Source organism: Chionomys nivalis, chromosome 1 (genome assembly GCF_950005125.1).
Source record: "Chionomys nivalis chromosome 1, mChiNiv1.1, whole genome shotgun sequence".
Taxonomy (NCBI): domain Eukaryota; kingdom Metazoa; phylum Chordata; class Mammalia; order Rodentia; family Cricetidae; genus Chionomys; species Chionomys nivalis.
This window is the reverse complement of record NC_080086.1, coordinates 118984906-119001924: the sequence shown is the minus strand read 5'-3', so window position 1 is coordinate 119001924 and position 17019 is coordinate 118984906. Positions and strand designations below refer to the sequence as shown.

Genomic DNA, 17019 nt, shown 5'->3' with positions numbered 1-17019 from the left:
GTGGTGCATGCCTGTGACCTTGTACTTCAGAGGCTGGATCACCACGCGCTTGAGGCCAGCCTGGCTACAGCATACTCAAAAAAAACAAGACACCAAGAAAAAAAAAAAAGGAAAACAAAAAGCCAACTCAAGCACCGCCCCCTCCCCAAATAAAAATGCCTTGCTTTCTGGGCACCATTATGTTTCTTCCTATAAATTATGTTACTGTGGTTTTTTTCCTTTATCACTTAATAAGAATAAAAAAAAAGGTCTGTTTTCTCAAAGTAATAAAAATTAATAAAGATTTTATATTATCTAGTATAGAATTTGGGTAAATGAAACCTGTAGTAAGTTTTTTCCAGAAATAAAATAATTTCATCTTCATAAGCCAAAAAGCACTTTCAAAATATACAAATAAACCGAACATGTGTGTTTTTTATGTCAAATAGAAACTGTTTGAAAGGAACAATGTAGGCTGGGGCAGATTGCTCAACAGTTAAGAGCACTGGCTGCTTTTCCAGAGGACCGAGTATGGTTTCCAGCACCACATGGAGGCTCACAACCATCTGTAACTTCAGTCCTGGTATTCAACACTCACTTTTGTCCTCTATGAACACATAGCACATACATGGACACAAAATATGTAAAATAAATAATCTAACAAAAGACAATATAAAAATACAATAATGCAAAAGCGTGTCACTTTGCCGTCTTAGGAAAGGAACTGCTCCAGCACATCTATGCAGTGCGTGGTATTTCTCGACTACGCTCTAGCTGGCATATACAGTGATTAAGAACACCGATTTTGGTATTAGACAGGATTTGAATCTTGACTTAAGATTTACTACACATGTGGTCCTTGGCAAGTCATCTAGCCATTTTGTGCTTAGTTTCTATGTCCAGTATACACCCCGCAGGTGCTCATACATACACAGTAATAATAAATATCAATGTAAAAAACCATGATTCTTTTTCACCAGGATAGAAAATCATATTTTTGAAATATACATTTTCTAAAATTCACAAATGTCACAAATTCTTGCATAATTTGAAACTAGAAGTCATAGGATTATAACTGAATTGGTCACTGCAAAATGCCAAAGTAGAGGATAAAACAAAGATCACTGGTTTGATTGAAGGAGGACTTCCATGACTTGAGGTTAATTGGTATTTCCCTTACTGAAGGGATTATACTGTATTCAAGTAAAACGGTAATATATAGTTACACATTTCAAGACTGGGAAAAGTAATACTTAACGGAAAGTGATTCTGGGTTAAAGATGTGCCCTTTGTAAGCTGTGCTGACAGGACCAAGGCAGAACTTTCATTAGAGACTGGCCAGGCTAACTTATGTGCATGCGTATGTGTGTTCAGGAGTGTTTACTGTCACTTCTGAGGAGTCCTGACCAGGAATTCACCGCTCCACAAGCAATTTCCTAACTACGTGTTCTTTGTAGTAGGAGAAAGGTCAGAGTAAATGCAGGTCAGTGTCCATTTGCAATTAGCAAACTAGGCCCAGATGAGCAGCTCCATACACCAGAGGGCAGCATTTGCATTAGGAGTATCCAAGGCAACACACGCAAGACCAAATTCAAAGGAAATGTAAATCATCATTTGAAGGCGATACATTACCAGACTTCGTCAGATGGATTCTAACAGTCATGCAAATGAAAATTTGTTCAGGACAAAAAACCCACTAAAAAGTAGCTTGTGAGAGACATAGAACTGGTTGCAGAGAGCTAACAGCCCTTCCTCTGCAATTCATCAGTTTATCCCTATTTACTCTGATGACACCCACATCTGGAGGCTCACAAACACCAGTAATTCCAGGTGAGGTTTCCAGTGTCCCTTCTGGACTCCATGGGCACACACATGTGCACAGATACACACAAACAAATAAGTCTTTAGAAGAAGTAAGTGGAACACGACAGCTGTCACCTTCCTATAGTCACATGCTACATACGTGTGCACACACTTGAAGAAAAAGCATGAGTTTTACAGATACAACAGCACTGTAAATTAGCTTTAAATATGCTCCTACAAATGTATTAAATTTTGGTCTAAAAATACAGACATCTCCGGGGTGATGAGACACCTAGAAGAAACAATGTGGGAGAAGAAAGCAATTCAATACTCTAAAGAGAACAAAGCTATGGCCTGAAAGAAACAAACACTGTTTCAGTCTCCAGCAGTGAAGAGAATCATGGTGTAGGTGGAGCTTTTGTTTGGATCCTAAATCGTTCCTTTGCCAGTCAAATAATGGTGAACATGGAGTGTTCTCTTCCCTTCCACAGTTGTTGGAGTTAAGAACAGGAATGAGATCCACCTTGCATTACAGTTGCCATGGTTACATTTCCTTTGGCATAGCACCAAGACCCATGCCTGGAGCATAGAGACCTACAAATGACTCATCTTCTATTTGTGTCTGAAGTGTCACGCAGAATTGAACATGATATGAAATTCAAGAACCTCAATAAACTGGTTTAAGAAAATACCAAAGAAACCAAAGGAAAGTAACTCACTTAAGAACTACTAGCAGAAAGAACAGGACCAAAAGCAGACGGTGAGAGCTCGGTATACATAATGAAGCTGGCATTTGTGTATGCTGAAAGATTTGTCAGCAAACCACATCTTTCATAGGTCACAGCAGTGTGGTAGGTACCTCCTACCCTGCTTTCTGTAGCCACCTTATTTTGCTGCCTTCTACACAGGGAGGGAGGTCTTCCTTTGACTATGGAAATGTCCAGTAGCTTCATCACCTGTAGCTACTAAAATATTGAAATCTCACATTAAGTTGAAAATAAGTTTTCATTGGCACCAATTTTCCATGGGCCTTCCCTGTCCCTTAATGAAGAATCCATCTGAAAACTACAAATATGCCTGAGAATTCTCATTTCAGAACACCATCAATGCCTGGCCACAGGAACATTACGAAATCAAATTTGAATTCAGAGTAGAGAAAACAGCATTAAAATGTGACAGGTTTTTTGTTGGCTCTGTGTGTTCGTGCATGTGTGTTTTTAAAGAAACCAGACGCTCCTGTTTCTCCAAAATATAAATAAAACACAACCCAGAGATGCTTGCTCTGAACATAACTTAAACATATCAAGTGTGTACTGGGCTACAAGGAACAAAGAACTAAAATTCCCCTTTAATAGCATGTAGTATTTCACAGGAGAGTTACACAGTATACCTTCTCCTAAAATTTCTTTTGCTCTGGCACAATCTCCACATTAGGAAATGCCAATATCCCCTTATCTCCTTTACCGCTTTTCTGGCAGATTCTGCCAACATTATGAGCCACCATGAGGTCTTGTTCTGTAGAGTTTGATTTATTAAAAAATAACAATAGCACCATGAAAACTTTGTTTGCTGAAAATGAAAGTGAAAGAAAAAACCCAAACCTCATCACTCCTTCAGTTTATTAGAAAACCCTAAAAGGAGCATGAAGAAGTGAGTAGAAGGCCCAAGACGTCGATTCTGTTCTTCCCTATGCACACGTGTCCCCCTTTAGAAGGATGACAGCGAATAAGCCAGGCTCTCACTTGTACTCGAAAACGAACAAAACAGCCAGTGTATCCCAGCTGAATGAAATGTTCTCAATAATGATGACTAACAACTTGTAATGGATTCAAATTAGCTAACTAGAAAATCTTTGTTTAAAGTCCCTCATTCAGAAGATGGCTCAGTAGTAGCCCAAGCTGCTGTTACCCCAGGAGACAGGAGCCAGAGAGGCAGCTAGTTAGGTGTACACAGTGACAATGAGGCGCCACCACCGGACTGTTCCGTGTGCAGTAGTGCACAGTGCACACTCACAGAGATCTAAGAGGCGGACTGCTCCGTGTGCAGTAGTGCACAGTGCACACTCACAGAGATCTAAGTAAGAGGCGGACTGCTCTGTGTGCAGTAGTGCACAGTGCACACTCACAGAGATCTAAGAGGCGGACTGCTCCGTGTGCAGTAGTGCACAGTGCACACTCACAGAGATCTAAGTAAGAGGCGGACTGCTCTGTGTGCAGTAGTGCACAGTGCACACTCACAGAGATCTAAGAGGCGGACTGCTTCGTGTGCAGTAGTGCACAGTACACACTCACAGAGATTCAAAAGGCCAATTCAGTCAGCACCTGGGATGTGGGGAAAGAAGGATCAGGTGTTCAAGGCCAACCTTGGCTACATCGTGAATTCCAGGCAAGTCGGGGCTACAGAGTGACAACCTGTCTCAAAAATCACACTTCCCAATGTCACAGGTTAAGGAAAAACTACAATAATTTAAAACATTTGATATTAATTTGAATCTTGCTCACTCTTCATTATAAGTATAGAGGACAAAAGATTAGTGGCAAAAAAGCCCGACTAAAACTGGACAACTGGACTGTGAATAACGTCTTCTGAGCAAACCCAGACACCTGCTTTAATCAGTACATCGCCCTCCACAGTATGGCTTCTAGTTCTGTAGACTTGCAGGTATGATCAAACTTGTAGACACTAAAGTAGGTAATGTATATACACACGCTGACATTTTACCAACTCGTTAGAGCTGATGTCCCACTGTGCTTTAGTTTCTATTAATATTCTATATTTAGATTTAATTATATTAACCTAAAGTCATGAATCTGGTTGTTTGAAATAATTCATGTACCTTCTTCAATAATTTGCCCTCCAATCTATGTCACTATCTTCAGTTGAATGACACTAAGTATGGCTGACTGCAATGAGATGTCAGCTCTGTCACCAACATGATGAGAAGTAGGACTCTGCTTCACAAGCAGAGACACCCCCACAAGGACACCAGTACTGCCACATCCTCCACACCTCCCGATACACCAGTACTACCACATCCTCCACACCTCCCGATACACCAGTACTACCACATCCTCCACACCTCCCGATACACCAGTACTACCACATCCTCCACACCTCCTACCACATGCTCCACACCTCCCGATACACCAGTACTACCACATCCTCCACACCTCCCGATACACCAGTACTACCACATCCTCCACACCTCCCGATACACCAGTACTACCACATCCTCCTTCTGAGACTTCTACAATATAACAATCCGTCACCACGCGGAGGGCGGCTCACCAGAATTATTGAATGTGAAAGAAACACTCAACTGTTTGAGAGAGAACATCTAAGTGAAACCACAAAAATGGATCTAAAAATAGGCAGTTATGTTCAACAGAAAATTCAGGTCCTATAAGTGATGTATGTGTGAAAGACTTAACTCCAACCATTTGTTACCTAGGAACTGACCCTACAACCTCGGCAAATATGCAGATACATGCTCAAGTATGACAAAAATAAAATTAATGCTGCTACAGTGAACTGAAAACAACCTAAATGGCCATTCATTAAAAACTGATGTATTGCCATGTAGTGGTGGCGCACACCTTTAATCCTAGCACTAGGGAGGCAGAAGCAGGCAGGTCTCTGTGAGTTCAAGGCCTGCCTGGTCTACAGAGCAAGTTCTAGGACAGTCAGGGCTACACAGAGAAACCCTGTTTTGAAAAACCCAAAAAGAAGGAAAAAAAAACCTGACATACTATTTTAAGAAAACAGAATGTTGCACTTATATAATTCTTCTCTAATGTGGCAACACCATAATATAAAGTTTAAAGGGAAAAAACAGATTAAAAACAACATGTACATTATGAACAGCACGCATGGAGAGAGTGCAAAAGCTACCACCAGAATACAAACGGTGGTTTTCCCTCACTGAATGGGAACAAAAAAGCTAATTTTAACTTTCTACAAAAATTATTAATACAGCTTAAATTTAAAAGGCAAATATATTTTTTGAGACTAGAAAATATTCCCTTCATGTTGGAAAAAAAAGTACATTTATTTTTAATATCATTGTTCCTTTTAGGAGAAATTATCTCAGGAAAAATTCATGATGCTATAGATTCAGAAGTATTTATCACAGCAGTGTTTATTATAGTAAATACAAGCGATAAACTAAATGATCAATAGTGAGTTTATTACATTATAAAATAACTATATAAAGTAGCATATTATAAAACAATTAAAAATTGGTGAAACAAGATCTTGGGGACAAAAAAAACAGGAAAAGTTATGGTGCCACAGTGATGAGTTTGTGTGTCAAGCTGACAAACTATAGCATGTCCTGGTTAATCTGAATTGTCAACCTGACAAAGCCTAGAGTCATCTGAGAAGAAAGGCTCACCTGCGGGATTTCTCAGCTCATCCTGGCCTGTGGGCATGTTTATGGGGGCTATCTTGATTATTAATCGATGCAGGAGGACGGCAGCTGTGGATGACATCATCCCATAAGCTAGCTAAGCATGAACCTGGGAACAAGCAAGCAGTGTTCCTTCACGGTTTTTGTTTCAAATTCTTGTCTTGAGCTCCTCTCCTGACCTCCGCCAATGAGGGACTGTAACCTGGAAGTGTGAGCCAAATAAATCTTTCCCTCCCCCAAGTTGCCTTTGCTCCGTGTTTTATTGCAGCAACAGAGAGTATTAGAACATGGTGGCATGCTTGTAATCCCAATACTAGGGAAGGAAAGGCGTGAGGATCAGGAATTCAAGGCCAGCATGGACTACATTAGATCCTGTCTCAAAACAACCATATTTTAAAAATTAAGATAATGATGCTTGGTGTGGTGACTCATATCTGTAATCATGAAGCAGGAGCAAAAGGATCATAAGTTTCAGGCCAGCCTGGATGACAGAACAAGTTCAAAGTCAGCCTGAGCTATGCAAGAGACCTTGTCTCAAAGCACCAAGGGGGTGGGGATATGGCTCAGTGGTATCCGTACTGTCCAGCTTCCTTTCAAACCATTTGCCTTTGTTTTGAAAATGACTTAGGGGCTGGTAGGACATCTCAGTGGGTAAAGGTACCTGCTGGTGCTGCCAAACCCGACCACCTGTGTGATTCCTAGACCCACCTGGGGAAGGTGAGAACCTATTCTGACTCCTACTCATGCACTCCAGCATGCATGCACCCACAGACATATGTGCACATGAGATAAATAAAAATGTAACAAAGCTTGTTTTAGAAACTACTTTGCTATATTTTTTGTAATATATTTCAAGGTAAGTATTCAATGAAGCAATCTATCTAGTTAAGAAAATATAATCTAAGATCAGAAATGTAATAAAGAGAGAGAGAGAGAGAGAGAGAGAGAGAGAGAGAGAGAGAGAGAGAAAGACTCCTGTATGTAAGTTTGGATCAGCACCACCCATGTGAAAGGCAGGCATAGTGACAAACATTTGTAATCTCAGAGCAGGCAGGGGAAGACAGGAGGATCCAGGGCCTCAATGGCTAGCCAGCCTAGCCAATCAGTAATCCAGGCTCAGTGAGAGACCCTGTCTCAAAAAGTGAGGTGAGGACCAACAGAAGAAGACACTGGATGTCAACCTCTGGTTTCCACACATGATAAATGCACAATCACACACATAAGCACATACATGCATACAACATATATACACACAGTTTAAAATGAAACACTCACTTATGCATATGCATACCGTACAGCTCTGTGGCAGATCCAGGCCAACATGAATGCCTGTGGCACTGGGTCACGTCCCAATAGCAGCCACCGAGACTGAGCTGTGTTCCTTTACTGAACAACCAAATACCTTGCACCACATACTAGCTTTCTTTATCAGCTTTCCTACTGCTGTGCCAACACGCATTTTGTTTGTTTGAAGTCTTTAAAACCAACCTGCCATGGTCTTTCCCAGTCCAGTGGAATAGGAAATGCTCCAAGCCATGCTCCTATAAAACTTGAAATTGTAGTGATCTGAAGACTGTTCTCCCAAATGGATGTAACTCTGCAAGACACAAAACACAAGTTATTGGCAATATATATATATATATATATATATATATATATATGTATGTATGTATGTATGTTTTGGTTTTTTGAGACAGGATTTCTCTGTAGCTTTGGAGACTGTCCTGGAACTAGCTCTGTAGACCAGGCTGGCCTCGAACTCACAGAGATCCACCTACCTCTGCCTCCCGAGTGCTGGGATTAAAGGCGTGCGCCACCACCGCCCGGCTCGGCAATTTATATTATAGCAACTAGAAAAATCAGACAAGCACTAGCACAAATTGATGCTACACACATTTCTCACCCATTTGCATAATCAACACAAACTGGCATAGAAACATGAAGATATACATGTATTTCCACTTAAAGGTACTGCGTGTGCACTGTGAGAGGAGACAGTCCCAAAGGGTGCTGTAGTAACAAGTATGTTTTCCTATCACACCTCCTGAGTCCTTCCCCACAGCAACGGTCATTTCCAAATGATTATGTTACTCTCCAGAAAGAGTTTGTGCAGGTTCACACACACACACACGATTTTATCTTAAAGTGCATTTGCATATCTACATAAATAAAATGTATATATATATATACATATATGTATTTTTCCAAGTAAGATATAAATGCTATAAACCAATTTAGCTTTGTTTTCTGCATGAATAGCTATAACAGTAATTCACTGTATGGATGTAGAATAGTTTTCTCAACTCATCTTCATGCTATATTTTATTCAATATGACTGCATCTGGTTGACAAATAAAGGATAGAGAACAAGAACTTCAAAGGATCCCACGATGGTGGACATGGTGACACGCACTGTAAACCCAGAGCTCAGGGCACTCAATTCCTATGAGTGTAGTAGGAGCTGTGGGCTGTGTTCCTTCCGCCCCAGCTCCTGGCCTGGTCGCCTGGCTAGCTTATGCCCCAAAATAACAACACATAGACTGTATTCTTTTAAACACTGCTTGGCCCATTAGCTCTAGCCCTTACTGGCTAATTCTCATATCCCGATCAACCCATCTCTAATAATCTGTGTAGCATCAGTCTTACCGGGAAAAATTCAGCATGTCCGACCTGGCGGCTTGCTTCATTGCGTCTGCTCTGGAGAGGAGCAGCATCGCGTCTGCCCCAGAGAGGAGAGGAAATGGCATCTGAGCTCACTTCCTCTTCCTCCCCGCATTCTGTTCTGTTTACTCCACCCACCTATGTTCTAACCTATGAGGGCCAAGCAGTTTCTTTATTATTTAACCAATGACCTTCCTCCATCATATGAGTAAAGGGGAAGGACAGAACTCTTGTTCCTCTCATAGTTAAGGTCTTGATTTCAGTCTCAGAATGTAAACAGATATTCTTATGTATAACTATATGACTATATAACTGTAACACGTGAGAACATGTGTCTAGTTACAGTAAAGGTCCACACAATGCAATACGTGAGGGCAAAGATCCGACTGCTTACAATGCATGGTGGAGTTAACATGAGGTTAATGAAAAGTAGCAGCAGCATTTTCATTAGAAACTCTCCAACTATTTCACACAAAGTGTACAGCGAATTACTGACATTCAAATGAAATGTCCATCTGACATCTCCCCCATTCAGAAAAGTCTTGTTTCTGATAAAATTTGGGGTTGGGAGGAAGTGGTAGACAATCACCCTGTATCCAAATTTGTATTATTTGCCAGGCCTTACTGCTCTATATTTTAAGTAATACTTGGAAATGCTAGCCAGTTTCAACCAGCACCTGGCAGAATAGAAAGCTAGTCTTATTTTCAAGAGGAAATAAACTAGCTGAGTTAAATATTAAAAGAGAGTTGCATTGTCCAGGTAACTTAAAAGAGTCTCCAAGGTAAGTTTTGACTAGGTTTGTGGCCGACAAGTGTTGACATTAACACACAGCTAAAGCTACGCCACAACACAGAAAGCAGTGTGCTGGAGATGGAAAATGTGGGAGAGGCTCAAAGCAGACTTAGTCTCTGCTGGAGAGAGTTTGTTCTTGTTTTACCTGAAGAAGGAATAAGCAGTGTGAGGCCTTGAGCTAGAAAAATGCCCTGTGGATAAGAGGACATGTGTGATGCTGGGTGAGGCCAAGTGCAAGCCGGGAAACAGGCTGGAGAAGTAGGTCAGAGTTTTATACAACTTCAAGCCAGTTGTGGTAGCTCACACATGTAATTCCAGCACAAAGGAGGCTGAGACAGGAGGAATACTACAAGATCAGGGTTAGCCTGGACTACACAGCAAGTTCTAGTCCAACCTGGGCTATTGTTAAATAATGACTTTATTGAGTATAGCAACAACAGCAAACACAAACAAAAAACCCTAGGAAATACTGTTCTAGTCACATAATTTACTAATCTAAAATTTATAATGCAATGGTTTTGGAGATAGTCAGTATTACATATTTATCACCAGACATATTAGAATATTTTACTCACTATAAAAAGAGACTCTTCATTCCTATGCAACTACTCTACTTTCTCCTTCCCCATAGCCCAAAGCAACTGAATTACTTTAGGTCTATGGATCTGCCTATTCTAAGTATTTCACCTAAGTGAGCTCAACTGACATGAATTCTTATACTGCTTTTTCACTTAGATCTTTTCAAGGCTCATCTATGGTGTAGCATGTACAGACACTTCATCCATGTCACTGGGTCTTTTCATCTATGGTGTAGCATGTACAGACACTTCATCCATGTCACTGGGTCTTTTCATCTATGGTGTAGCATGTACAGACACTTCATCCATGTCACTGGGTCTTTTCATCTATGGTGTAGCATGTACAGACACTCCATTCCTGTCACTGGATCTTTTCATCTATGGTGTAGCATGTACAGACACTCCATTCCTGTCACTGGGTCACACTCCCTTGAATGTACAGACTCTTCATCCATGTCACTGGGTCACACTCCCTTGAATGTACAGACTCTTCATACATGTCACTGGGTCACACTCCCTTGAATGTACAGACTCTTCATCCATGTCACTGGGTCACACTCCCTTGAATGCACAGACACTTCATCTATGTCACTGGGTCACACTCCCTTGAATGTACAGACACTCCATTCCTGTCACCGGGTCACACTCCCTTGAATGGCCACCAAAGATTTTATTTCTCCAACCAAAAGGTGGTTAGCATCTGGGCTGTTTCTACCTTTTTTTGGCTATTAAAAAAAAAATGCTGCTAGGAACATTTGTGAACAAATTTCTGTATGGGAACGTGTTCTCATCTCTCTTGGGATTATACCTAGAAGGAAATAGCTGGGTCACCTGCTATTTGAGAAACTGACAGTTTTCCCAAGCAGTTAAAACATTTGATTTTCCCACGACTTGAGTGTGAAGGTTCCAGTTTTTCTACATCTTCCTAGTTATCTGTGGATTCCAGTCTCTAGCCAGTGTGAAGTGGGAGTATCTCAATGCAGCAGACTTATGGTTCAGGCTACATTCAAGTCATGCTATAGAAGTCACTGAAAGATTGCAATCAGAGCAACCATGTGATCAGAGCCACTGGTGTCAACAAAGATGCTCCTCACAGTTTCACTATTCCGGCACACTGTAACCAACTTTTGCTTATTAAAATAAAAAGTGCTAACATCCAAAAGGTTTTCAGTTTTGATTGTTCAGTGTATCCATGATTGTTTGTGATCCTACATACTATAAACATCAAAAAATATGGAAACAAGACCTATACAAAACTATAAAAATTCTGCAGTCTGTATTTTAAGTGAATGTATTTATCAAAATAATTTGTTACTTTTTATTGCTTTTACTGAGCTATATATTTTTCTCTGCTCCATTCCTTTTTTCTCCCCTCCCCTTCTACCCTCTGCCATGATCCCTATGCTCCCAATTTACTCAGGAGATCTCGTCTTTTCTACTACCCATGTAGATTAGATTCATGTATGTCACTCTTGAGGTCCTCATTGCTGTCTGGGTTCTCTGGGATTGTGACTTGTAGGCTAGTTTTTATTTGCTTTATGTCTAAAACTACTTATGAGTGATTACATATGATATTTGTCTTTCTGGGTCTGGGTTACCTCACTCAATATGATGTTTTCTAGCTTCATCCATTTGCCTGCAAATTTCAAGAGTTCATTGTTTTTTTTCTGCTGGACTCCATTGTGTAAATGTATCACATTTTCTTTATCCATTCTTCGGTCGAGGGGCATTTAGATTGTTTCCAGGTTCTAGCTATCACAAACAAAGCTGCTTATGAACATAGCTGAGCACATGTCCTTGTGGTACGACTGAGCATCCTTTGGGTATATACCTAAAAGTGGTATTGCTGGGTCTTAAGGTAGGTTATGTAACATCTTTAAAGTCAAAGACAACAATTAGAATAAAAGTCTCCTCCTCTACCTTATTTCTACACCCTATAGAGATGCTTCCAATTAAACATATCACATATAAATATATATTTATATTATATATATTAAGTATATACATATTGCATGCCTTATATTTCAAGATGTCATTTCTTTCTGTGTTTTACTATAGAAGACATAGCTCCTTTTATGCACAAGCTTCCTTGCCAACATCTCCCTCTGTCATCTCTTCAATACTAAAACTGCCCCCTTTAGCTGAATGGATAACAAGTGTTTTCGTAATAACCATAGAGCAAACCACATTTACACATCTATTCTCTTAATAAGTACATTTTAATTTTCCTCAGGTGCCAAGAGCTGTTTCTCCCCCCAAACACACCTGTTTATCTCCCTGTCACTAGCTCATCTTAAATATTGAAAAAGAAAACTATCTCAGTAGTACTCTAGATGTTTGCTTCCTCTCTCTCCTCCCCTTTCTTTCTGAAGTGTCTCACTCGCTCCAATCTGGTTGCTCTGAGCCTGTTGACAGCTCAGTCCTCTGAGGATCCTGCACTATCATCTTGGAATTTGTTTGTCTCAGGACCGCTGCTCTGGGATCGACTGCCTGGGTTCAGAGTCAGATCTTGATCCATTCTCTCTCTCCTCCATCCCCCATCACCTTTCCTTCTCTTCTCAAAAATAAGTTTGAAGAGATACTTTAAATCTGAAAATGACTTTATTATGACTGCCACAAATATTTGCCTCAGATTTTTGGAAAGCACTGTTCCCTTGGGTCCTGGTTCCCACCGAAAGGTTCAGTATCATTCCACTCCCTTTTCTACAAGTAACATGCTTTCCCCACTCTCTGGAAGATTCTAAGCATCTCGTTACCCCTGGTTATTTTACATTTCACATACAAAAAAATCATTTTGTCTGAATAAGATTTTTTTCCAACTCATCTCTACTTGTGTTTTTTCTATAGTATTTAGTTCATTTTCCAAGAGCTCCAATACTGCTGAGTATTCCCTTTGCCTGCTCATGTTTTACAGATACACACACAAAAAAAATGTGGTTATCTTCTGTTCATTCTATTGTCTCTCTTTCATTGTGTCTAGATTTCATTTGAGGTTAGATGGTGTAAGCCGAGTTTCCTGAAGGAGGAGAAGGGTTGCAGGTAAGAGTAGATTCACTGGTGTGTAGAGGTTCATTTAAGCTTTATCCCCTGAGGAAGCTGAACATATCACAACATTACAGCTAGCTGGAACAGCTGAGGCTTTGAGGGGTACAATTATATTTCTCTATTCCTCTTCTTTCATTGCACAACTTGTTTGTGTTACTTTACAGTGTCTTCTGCTCTACACCTCTAACTCATTCAAGTATTTTCTTGGTGTAATGAGCCTCTTTCCTAACTTTTCTTCTTACAACAGAAGCACGTGGAGTCTTAGGTGTGAGCCTCCCTTCTCTTTTCTCCATATCTGTCCTATGTTCTCTAGTAACTTTATGCTTCCCAACACTTTCCTTACCTTCATTTATTTTGACTGGCTCAAACCTTTCCTTTATGCTAAAATTTCATTTTCTAACTTACTTTATGCTTCTCAGTATTTCTTTCATTGTTTTGTTTTGTTTTTGAGATAGGGTCTTCCTATGTAGCCCAGGCAGTCCCAGAACTCACTATGTAGACCAGGCCTCCGAAGTGCTGGGAATAAAGGTGTGCACCATCCAGCCGCTTCTTGACATTTCTAAAATATGTTTTAAAGATGTTCTTTAGGTTCTGAATTTACGGCACTGATTCTGCAGTCTGGTCTCCTTCTCTTTTAACTAATATACTTTTTTCTATAGTAAATCGTGTGAAAATGTATGGTTTGGGTCCAGGGGCATGTTCTCCTGGAACACATTATTCATCTGCTGTGCACGTCTCCCCACCATGTCACCCACCCTCACAGTTGTGTGCCATGTCTATTTCTCTTTCTCACACTTTCCACTGACAACCTGTTGAGGCTACCTATTTGCTCAGAAATATAACAAATGAATTCTCTTTGGTGCTATCTTTTCATCTTAACTGACTCCAATTTTTCTTGTTGTGAATGTGCATTTTGAATGCTGGGTGTTATTTTCTACCTGTGGTTATTGTTGTTGTTTCTGTTGTTTTGCATCTTAAGGCAAATGGAAAGAATGATGAAGACCAAGGTAGATGCTACCTCTGTGACTCAATAGTAATACTCAGCTAAAGAGGAGTAAATGGCAGCTCCACGGTTCACACTTTTAAAACTCCTGGCCAGGGTTTATACATCCTTTTAGAAACCAGACGGAGCCACTGTGGAGCCATCTGTGTCCTTGGCAGGGGCCCAGGAGAAAACAGCTCTTAGATTCATAAAAGACAAGGAAAGCTGACAATGAGTCAGAGAATGGCTGTTGTGTTGGTGAGAAAAATCTATGTAGCTGTATACACATTCTTCACATTAGGACCCGAGCGAGTCTGACAGTGTCAATCAACTGCCTTTGATCCCTGTGTTCTACTCCAGCAATCCAGTTCACAAACCCTTGCCTAAGTTTTGCTGAAACAAATATGTGCATTACACTGCTCACACTGTTCAAAAGAAATCCTTGCTTACGTTTGGTGAAACAAAGATGTACATCACCTTATTTACAGCTGTGGAAATCTGGTAACTTTCAACAGTAAACCAATCACAGAACAATTTTAGTGATATGAGTATTAGACTAATTCAACCACAGTGACCTATCCTCCTTCTCAGTAGTCAGGAAGGAAACTACTGTCTTTCCCATCCTAGACCAAGGACAAAGACTGGCAGAATCCTAAAGAAGCACAGAATGTCCTATTTGTATCCAGAAGCACTGGCATCTGTATTACAGCATCGCCTTATTCCTCCATGGTCCAAACAATACAGGCTGAGGTTTCATTCCACTTAAAGATCTGATAACTGAGGTTGCTATGCAAAATGTGGTACATTTTACACACACACACATACAAACACACACACACACACAAATGTTCATATATCAGTGGGCTAAACTAAATTAGAAGGCAGTGATTAGAGTAACTGATTTTGTTTCAAAATTGCACATTATATGAAGAAACAAAATTAGAGTACATAAAATCTGTAATTATTGTTCCTTTAATAGTATTATTAGTTCTCTAACTTTCTGTTCCATTATCTGAATTTTTTTTTTTTTTTTATTTTTTGAGACAAGGTTTCTCTGTAGCTTTTTTGGTTCCTGTCCTGGAACTAGCTCTTGTAGACCAGGCTGGCCTCGAACTCACAGAGATCTGCCTGCCTCTGCCTCCCGAGTGCTGGGATTAAAGGCGTGCGCCACCACCGCCCGGCTCATTATTTGAATTTTTAACTTGAATCTTATTTAAAATCATATGCCTTTACTACAAAATCTATATATTTTACTACTTGGGCTAAAAAATATGTACACACATGCATTCTTTTATAACAAATAAATGGTAAAAAATTAAAACTAGGCAAATTCCTACTAACTTCTTGCAGGACTGATACCAGTTTATTTTCATTTCACAGGTTTCCATTATAAACTTATCTAAAGCATATTATTACTACTAGTATTGTCATGATTATAGAACATTTGCACATAACCAGTAGGGTTGAGAACAGACTAAATGGCCTATTATTATGCTATGAATAAAATTTTAAGGTACTTAAAGAAATGCTATAGGTCACTCTTCATGACAATAAGGCCTATGTACCTGCCCATATTACTTGGTTCACTGAAATCATTATGTTAAATATCAACTGAAATATGCCACTTTGAGTGCTTCCTGTATGCTAATGTATTGGCCACTGGATGCAATTAACAGTAAGTACACCTGCTTAGATCGTTCTCATCCAAATAGGATTTGATCTAAAGAAAAGAGGGGTATAACTCCTCCTGGTGGCTAAAAATATTTTACACAATTTTCAATATAAACTTTCCCCACTAAATGAATATTAAAATCTTTGCTAAGTTTGTGTGACTACATTCAGACTAAGTTACCTATTTTTATATGAGTAAATCTTTGACTCAATATCCATGGTAGTTTTCTCAATATAAAATCTGTATCAATATAAAGATGACAAAAAGAAGCCTGTTTTCACCTATAGAACAGGTGTTACTGAGAGCTGATCTGAGCATCCTATCCAGGAACATATTTATTTAGCTCAAGGGACCAAGCACTAACTCAGACACTTAAATAACAGCATAAACAAACTGAAAAAAGCAAACTTCACTACAAAACACAGGCATATGCTAGGTTATGCTCTCCTTTATAAGACAGTCCACAGTGAAAGGAACACACAGTGATAATACAAGGCGACAAACCAAATTAAACTCTTGCAAATCAAGTATATTCAATATTATGCAGACCAACAAGAAGCTGGCAAAATATTTTAAGAAACCAAATTACTTTTTTGTCATCAGTTTATTTACAAGAACATTCTCTAAGAAGTGGTTTTGTTTACTTTTCTGGAACAACTTTATGGAGAAAGCCTGTTAATGAAATTAAGTATCTAAATTTCAAAAGTATCAGAACTGATCCTTTATATATAAGTCTCAATCTTCAAGTTCAAAATGTTTGCGTTTTCAGCTCAGCACTAAATTTACATGAACAAGCAAATAAATACATTAAACCCAGGGCTGGAGGGAACTCAGCGGCTAAGAGCACCTGATGCCCTTCCAAGCACCCAGGTTTGATTCCCAGTATCCACATGCTAGCTGGCTTATTTGCTACTCCAGTCCTAGGAGTTCCGACCACCTCTTCTGGCCTCCATGCACTAGGGATACACATGTACAGACATATATGAAAGTAAAACCCATACACATACAAATGAACAAATAAATTAAAACTTAGTTATTTCACTTAAAAGTAGTACAAACGTTTTATGTTGATTTGAAGCTCGGTGAGGTGTCAATTCA

General features: G+C 39.7%; 1 protein-coding gene across 2 annotated transcripts in view; it reads right to left on the bottom strand.

Moving 5' to 3' along the window:
• Pigf (phosphatidylinositol glycan anchor biosynthesis class F) overlaps positions 1 to 17019 on the bottom strand; it is a 30101-nt gene that overhangs the window by 4180 nt on the left and 8902 nt on the right. The window contains exon 5 of one of the 2 annotated variants that reach the window (XM_057763812.1): positions 7679 to 7787. In XM_057763812.1, coding sequence (XP_057619795.1) covers positions 7679 to 7787 — 109 coding nt within the window. Of the gene's footprint in view, positions 1 to 7674; positions 7788 to 17019 lie in introns of both variants that reach the window. The other variant, XM_057763820.1, reaches the window with a different exon arrangement.